The sequence below is a fragment of the Hydra vulgaris genome, chromosome 01 (assembly GCF_038396675.1).
Source record: "Hydra vulgaris chromosome 01, alternate assembly HydraT2T_AEP".
In the NCBI taxonomy this organism is placed as follows: Eukaryota; Metazoa; Cnidaria; class Hydrozoa; order Anthoathecata; family Hydridae; genus Hydra; species Hydra vulgaris.
The window spans coordinates 20,675,341-20,684,224 of NC_088920.1; the positions used below are offsets into that span (position 1 = coordinate 20,675,341).

Consider the following 8,884-nt stretch of genomic DNA (forward strand, 5'->3'; position numbering starts at 1 on the left):
TATTTTAAAATTAAAAAGGGGTAAAAGCAGTTTATAGTTTAAACTTAATTTTTTAAGTCTATGTTATTTAAAAGCTAAGATTTTGTTATTGCGATATATATATATATATATATATATATATATATATATATATATATATATATATATATAAATATATATATATATATATATATATATATATATATATATATATATATATATATATTTACTTAACTGGTTAAAGTATATTTGAAAGATGAACCAATTAATACGACTCCCTCAGGAATTATAGTATGGAATATTAGGTAAACGTTTTTGATTTTTTATTATTAATTTTTGAATCTCACGATAGTAATTTTCTATTAAATTATTAACTTACTAAATTACTAATTTAGATTATTAATTTACTACTAAATTACTAGTGATGACGATTTATGCTTTTATTCTTATTAATTTAAATTAGAAAAATAATTATAAATAAAGAAAATTGAAATGTATTAACTTAATTTTGTTAAAATAAATAAAAAAATATTATAGTAATTTAAATTGATTGTTTACACAGATAAAAAAAGTCATCATAAAGCATAAAGAGAATTATTAAAACGGCTGTTTTTTGTTTTTTTTTTTTTTTATTTACACTTTTGCCGATAAAAAAAATATACAGTCGTAACTTCTAAAAAAAAATAATTTCATGACCGGGGCTAGAAGAAGACAAATTTAGTCTTATCATTAAGCCCCAAAAAATGCGTCATTACTAGACAAAATATAGTTAGACAATAAAATATAGTTTCAATGTATATATCTCTGATATATATTATTAGGTAACCAAAAAAGTTCGTGCGGTTTTTGGTAATTGAATTGTTTTTAGCATTTTTTACAACACCCACATCGCACAAGGCAAGTAGCTTTGTTGCGTAATAGAACGCGTGTGTCACGCGCAGTTGCTGCATATATAGTGTAGGCTTGTAACGAGCTTACAGGAAAGGTTTTGTGTAAAGAAAGGATGGCAACCCAACCAACGATTATTCGATCTTGCTTACTTTACGAGTTCAAACTTGGAAGGAATGCAACACAAGCGGCCAAAAACATCTGCACAGCATTTGAAGAAGGTACAGTAAGTGAACGCACAGCACAGAAGTGGTTTCAGCGATTCTCTTCGGGAGATGAGTCCATCGAAGACCTGCCGCGTTCTGGACGCCCATTGTTGGTTGATGAGGATGAACTGAAGGACGCTGTTGAGTCTGACTCCAGCCAAACTTGCCAAGAACTTGCAGTGAGGTTTGCTGTGAGTGTTGAAACCATCCGCCTGCATCTGCATGCGATTGGGAAAGCGTGGAAGCTGAGTCGGTGGGTTCCGCACATATTGTCGATCGACAACAAGAAGCAACGGCTTACGATCTGCACATCACTCTTATCACGCCACAATGTTGAGCCTTTTCTTGATCGTTTATTGACATGCGACGAAAAATGGATTGTGTACAACAATACCAAGCGTTGCTACCATTGGTTGTCCCCCGATGACCCCATCCCAAAGACACCCAAGCCCAATCTCCACGAGCGGAAGGTTTTGCTCTACATTTGGTGGACTACAGCTGGTGTGGTGCATTACGAGCTGCTCCCAACAGGCCAAGCCATTACTGAACTGGTCTACTCAGCACAGCTGCAACGAGTTCACGACCTGTTGCTTGTAAAGCAGCCTGCACTGGTGCACAGGAGAGGAGTTCTGCTTCTCCACGACAACGCGAGACCGCACACCGCTCGCGTGACTCAGGACAAGCTCCAAAGCCTTGGTTGGGAGAGTTTGCCTCATCCACCATACTCGCCAGACCTCTCCCCTACTGATTTCCATTTTTTCCTTTCCCTGGGAAATCATTTAAAAGGACAGCAGTTCCGAGACCAGGACGCAGTTGAAATGGAGTTGAAAGCTTTTATAGACTCAAAGGACCGAGAATTTTTTAGAAGTCGAATAAATAAGCTTGTTTTACGTTGGGAAAAGGTTTTAGATGCTAATGGTGACTATTGTGATGAATAAATGTACTTACTTTTGTTGTTTTGTGTGTTTTTATTATATACGGAAAAACCGCACGAACTTTTTTGGTTACCTGATATAAAAGAAAATTTAAATATATCGCATATCGTTTAAAATTTATAGTTTTTCAAAAAATAAGATATAACAATTGCTTTGTAAAATAAAAGAAACAAAATTTATTAAAATATTAACTGACAAAAATAACATTTAAGAATTGGTTTGAAAAATAAGAAGATATGATTTTATATAAAAACATTTTATTGGTAGAGCATTTTATAGTTTAACTTATTTAATTATATTTATAATACTTTTCATTGCCAATTAAGTAAAAGCAAATAAACAGTATAAAATAAAAGTAAAAGATTAATAAATAACGCAAAAATAAAAAATAAATTTTTCAAAAAGAAGATTATCATTTAAAATGATAGGAAAAAATATATGTACAATTATTGATTAATTATGTATTAATAATCTAAAGTAATTAATTAATTAACTATTAATTATTGATTTCTAATATAAAGAAGTTTTATTAGAAAAAATTTAATTCATTTTCAGTTAACAAAAGTAATTGCTTAAGTTTTGTTTTGACTTGGTTTAGAGAATAATTAGTTTTCATTTCATTATTTAATATTATATTCCACAACTTTGGTCCTCGGTTTACAATAGAGAATTTAGTAGCGGAATAATAAGTTTTGGATTGAATGTAGTTGTATTTTGAAAATCTAGTAGGGTATATGTGATTTATTTTTTCAAAAATTGAATAAAATAAGATTGGTAATATATTTTTATCAAGTTTGAACATGAAAATAAGAACTTGATAGAGGTTTAGTTTATATACATTTAGGATATTGAGTTCATTAAATAGTGTTTGTGTGTGTGAGAAGCGATCTACGTTTGAAATTATCCTTATAGCCTGTTTTTGTTTGCTAAGCAATTTTTTTATTTTCGTTGCGTTAGTGCTACTCCAAGCAATGTTCGCATAACTTAAGTAGCAATGAATAAAAGAAAAGTAAATGTTTTTTAAACAAGATCGATGTAATAACTGCTTTGCTTGGTACATTATACCTAAATTTTTTGATATTTTATCTTCAACTACACCTATATGTTCCCTCCAGGTTCCATTTTTGTCTAGAAACACGCCTAAAAACTTTGTTGATTGCTCTCTCTTTATTAATTGATTGTCAATAAAAAGTTTTAATAATAATAATTTTTTACCAGGTCCACATCGAATCAATTCTGAGTCGGCGAAATAGAGAACAGTTTTTCTTGGAATTAAAATAAGTAAATAAATATTAAATATAAAAAATGTTTTAGAAACTTTTTGTCAAAATCCTTTATTGTCACATGTTGATATTTTAGAATGATCCGGTGCTTTACGGACCTCGGTTAGATTTAATTTTTGGCGATATAAGCAATGTTAATATATCAATAGAGAAGCTGGAATCAGAAAAAAAAAGAAGCTTTTACAGTAAAATTATATTTAACATAAAATAAAAAATAAAGCACACAAAGTACTAGGATCTCAAAAACATAAAAAAATATAAAAAAATATAATAAAATGTAATATAAAAACAAAATTCCAAAGCGACCAATTGATGGAGAAATTGATGAATTTTGTTGTTCAAAAAGCTATAAAAACTAATAAACTAAAAAAGCTTGTGCATAACTGAAGACAATAATACCTATTGCATAAATGACTTTTTGAAATTACTAGATCAGTAGAACGGTAGATATGTCGCCTAAATTTCAGGTTTACTCAAACTGAAAAATTTGCTTCCGAAGTCCTTTTATGGCAAGCAATCTGTTCCTATGTTTTGAAAAGTACATTACTCGTAAAACTTTGAACTCACGTTTGTTTATTAAAAAATGCATAAAGAAACGTCTTTTATCATTTATCAAAAAGCATATTTTGGTCTAGTTTACATACTCCATTACGCCAAGAAGTCTCAACAAAATGGTATCAACAAAATATCGTTAAATTTGTACCTAAAGAAACAAATCCTCTCAAATTTTCGGAGCAGCGAGTTATTAAAAGTTAATGATCAATTACAAACGGAATCTTATTTGAAAAAACAAGAAATTAGATTTTAGGAAAAAATGTCTTTCGGAAAACACGAATAGCAGCTTCAAAAAAGTAGTTCAAAGCAAGATCTAGCAAATGCATCTGCTAGATTTTGATCAAGCAGGTCTTGCGAATACACAATCTTGTGTATGCAAAAACAGTTAGTTTCTATCAAAACGCTTATTAAAAAGTGTAAAAAGTTAATGAAACAAATAGGTAATTCAATTAGCTTTATTATGTCAAAAAATTACAAAAAGTATAATGAGTAGTTTTCAAGTAAATAATTACAAAAGAGTGCCAAATTTCATCGTGTTCAACCGTTAATTTTTTCATGTTTAACCGAATTTCATCGTGGTCAGTATTAAATTCTCACAATAACAATTTTACTATTTATATAACTGGGAAATAAATAATTGTTTATATAAATAGAAACTTTACGGTATGGAGCTTATTGGTCGGCTCCCGTCATTGCATCCCGCTTGGAATTTTTAACCCTTTCGTGACGAGTGACTCATATGGTGGTTTATGAAATTTATTTCGTGACGAGTGACCCACATAACAGTTCATAAACAATTTTGAATGATTTGGTTGTCAAAAATTTAAATTTATCTTTGAAATGCGAATAATTTCTCAAGTTAATAATTCAAACCGTTTACATGTCAATTTTAAATAATGACTAAAAATAGTTTAAATTATACTGATATAAATGAGATCCTTGATATTTTTTTAAATGGTTGTAGTTCTTTTGTGTGACCACCACACCACACCACTCCTCTTTTATTTAATATTAAAAACGATATGTCTATATATTTCATCTTTATTTTTTTAAGGTTTTTTTTTTCTTTTAATAATTTTTTAACTTTTCTGTTTCCACTGAATCTATATAAAATCGCGGACCACTTTTGTGGAAAAGATTTCCAAACATTGTTTCCGGAAAAAAAAAATCTCTTCATCAGTTTAAAACTGATTCAAAACAGTTTTTTTTAAACGCAGATTTTGATTTATATTATTATAAGTCTTTCTTTTAAAAATAGATCAGATATATAATTTAAAAACTGAAAAACAAGTTAATTATTCGTTTTTTCGTAATTATTCGAAAGAAAAAAAAAAAAAAGGTTAAAATTTTTTGACAATAATCATTATCAAAAATCACATTTTCTCGCTTTTTATTTTATTTTTTGTGTGTATTTATATATATAAAGTTATTATATATTCACTTTTACTTTTACCTAATCTAGTTATGATATTTTACTTTATCTTTTATATATTTTACTTAAAATATATATAAAGTTTTATATATTAACTCTTACTTTTACTCAATCTATTTATGATATTATGTATTAAACGATATTTTACTTTATTTATTATATATCTTTTGTAAACATTCATTTAATTTTTCTTTTATGTTATATATTCTTGAAGCAACTTTGTAAAAATTATAAATTGTAACACGGTGCTTGGCGATAAGGCAATTTATGCCTTCTTCTTGCTCCGGCCATTAACTTAATTGTAAATTTATGGAAACTGTCAAATTTGTTAAACGGCAAAATAAAATAAAATAAAAATAAAAAAAAAAAAAAAACTTTGGAAAATGCTTTATTATAAAATTTAAGAAACTTAGCTAAGAAGATATCATAGGCTTTATCAGCATTTAAATTTAATGGAGTTTTGTCCAATTTTTCAAATGGTATATTATCATGATAAGATTTAATAGAGCTGTCATTTGTTAGTCGTTTTGTTACATTCCTTTTGTGACAAAAAGACTTATTGCATTTATTTGAAATAATAAAAATCGGAAAGTGATCCGAAATATTCGTTTTAAATATTCTTGTTTTTATTTTTGATGTAAGAAATTCATTGGTAAAAATTTGATCTGTAGTTCTATATGTTTTCATCATGAAAAAATGTTCCTTACATGTTATGAAACTACATAAAGGTATTGTTGTGACCAATAAAATGCTCATAAAACTAAAGCATTTAGTAAGTAATTGTTGAAAATCTTACAAAAAAAAAATTTTTTTGCAAATATTTTTAAAGTTAAAAACTACTTAGTTATTTTTTTTGTCATTGCTTTATGTTAACAGCAAAAAAAAAAATTGTGATGGACGTATTTAATAAGTTTTATGTTTATACAAGATTTTATATTTTTGGTAAAAATTCTAATAATTGTATAAATTGATTTTCTTTTTTTTTTCATAGAATTTCTTTGGTCAATCAATGAAAAATCCGCTTTAAGAATGAAGTTATACCCGGGTCAAAAACTCTGCAGAACTTGTCGTAAAAAAGGTGAAACTATTTAAAAAAATAGAATCAATGATGAAACCAATACATCATACATTCCGACTGGTTCTGAAATTGAAAATAAAACATTTAGGATGCTGGTTTGTTCTCCGTTAAAGTCAGTGTCTATTCGAGACAGACCCAGTTACGAAAAAAAAAAAAGTTAAAGGAAGTTTCAAGCTCTTGCCAAACATTAATTTCAAATTATTTGGGAATTTCCAATGATAAAATTTCTATTCGTTGCTCAATAAACAATGAATATTTGAAAAAATTGACAAACCAAGATTTATTTTGTGAAACCATTAAGCAAAAAAATACTAAATCAAGCAGAAATGAAAAAATAAATCTGTCAACATTAACACCAAATAGTTGGACAATTCAATAAACAACAGAATACTTTTTTGTACCAAAGCCAATGGTTAAAAAAGCGTGTAAACTAAAGGCGTTTAAAGGTATTTTAGAAGAGTGGAAAAAAAAATTACTAGAAACAAGATATCACAAGCAATTAAAACAAATATCAAGATTATTTTTCAGTGTGAAGAATATTCTTGAATTTGTTCTGGTAAGAAAGAATTTGTTTCAGTTATAATCGATGTTCAAAAACAACAAATCTAAAAGCGATTATTTAATGTAAATCTAAAAGAACTATATTTAGAATTTCCAAAAACAGGAGAGAATATAGAATAGGAGATAAAAAATATTCAAAGTTTTGTAAGCTTCGTCCAAAATGGTGTGTAACAGTCAAGTAAATCAAAATTCAAAGTTGATTACTTATGCAGTGCCCGGTAACATAAAATATAAAGGACTTTTATTAAAAACAACTCTTGACATTTAGAATCGCAGATGTATGCTTCATATTTGTGATAACTGTCCTAATGTAGAAAACTTAAAACAGTATATAAGTGATATCTTCAACATAGTTTTAAATAGGAGGATATAGTGCCGTACAAACAGTGGTTAAAAAAAAGAGAATGCTATTAGTGTGATAACTATAGAACTTACATTAAAGGAGTTTCTTGAAGAAACTGTTTCTATAATTGAAAACACACCATTTTGTTTCAAAGGTACAGTCCTTATTCCTTTAAATTATTACTTTCCTTGATATTGCAGAAATTTATAGTTTTATAGCACAAGGTGCGGTCCAAGGATTTCCTTAGAAAAATAGCCAAGCAGCACTACATTCATTGCTTATATACTACAAAGATTTTAAAAATAAGCTCAACCCAATAAACTATTGCATAATATCTGACTGTATGCAAAATGATGCTAATGCTTTTAATAAACTTTTAACTAGTTTTTAGAAGATATAAAAATTGTCTGGCAAAATTTGTCCTTATGTTCTTACTTTAGTGATGGAGCAGCTTGCCCATACAAAAACTATAAAACTCTTAGCAATCTATGTCATCATTTTCAAGACCATGAAATACGTGCAGAGTGGCTTTTTTTGCAACGAGTCATGGAAAACTTCATGTGATGGCATTGATGGGACCGTAAAATGACTTGTTGCATAGACTAGTCTGAAAAATAGCCAAATATTGCCTGTTACTAAAACGTTTAAATGGTGTACTTAAAATATAACAGGTATTAGATTTATTAGTATTTCTAAAAACTAATATAAAAGATCATATAGAAAATGCTATGCTTGATGACCGCTACTCTAGTTCTAAAAGATTTCCAGGAATGCGTTCACATCACTGTTTTATACCATGTTATGATAGGAAGCTAGAAATGAAACGTATATCAGGTGATGCATGTTTTATAACAGTTAATGGAACTAATAACGAAGGTCGGACTTCGGAACGCACGGGTGATTTGCATGCTGGAATATATCTTGCATGTGTTTATGCTAATGCATGGTACATTGAAATTGTAAAAAAAAATTGCAGATGATTCGATTAGTTATATAAAATTTATGCCACAGAGAAGACAATTGTTGGTTTCATATTGTAAATGTTTTAGCAAAAGTAAAAACTCTGGTTGTACAATGTCAATCAGCAAGAACCTATCAAATTTGAAATTTTAGCAAGAACCTATCAATTGAAAATTCAACCCGGGCATGTTACTGCCCGGGTAGAATTTTCAATTGTCTGGTACCCGTCATTTAATAAGTTTAAAATTCTTTTCATCCATTTTTTGAGTTGAAAATTATTTTAAAACAATTTTAAAATGTTAATTTGGTATGTAAAAGAAGATCTTGAGGATCTTGTTGTTCAAAGTTTCAATAATTACGATTTTTTTTCATAATTAGAACTTCTTAAAAAAGTTAACGTTTGGAAAGTTATTTGAGATTTTTATTTAGAAACCCACATTTTTGTTTAGAAACCCACATGTACAGTGTTAAGTACAATAAACCTCAAATTATGTATAATATTTTTCTTTATTTACATCGGAACTCATCCAACTCGTTTATAAACATGTCTCTGAGACCAAACTTTATCAAAACTTGGAAGACGGAAAGTACTACGGAAACTACTTTAATCTTGATAAAGAAAAAATACGACCAGGCAGTTAAGTTTCCAAGAATAAAATTAGAG

At 28.4% G+C, this 8,884-nt stretch overlaps 1 protein-coding gene across 1 annotated transcript; it reads left to right on the forward strand.

Moving 5' to 3' along the window:
* Positions 1-982: 982 nt before the first annotated feature.
* LOC136074205 (histone-lysine N-methyltransferase SETMAR-like) lies at positions 983-2,011 on the forward strand. Its single transcript, XM_065786509.1, has one exon. The coding sequence runs from the start codon at positions 983-985 to the stop codon at positions 2,009-2,011; it is 1,029 nt and encodes a 342-aa protein (XP_065642581.1).
* Positions 2,012-8,884: the final 6,873 nt, after the last annotated feature.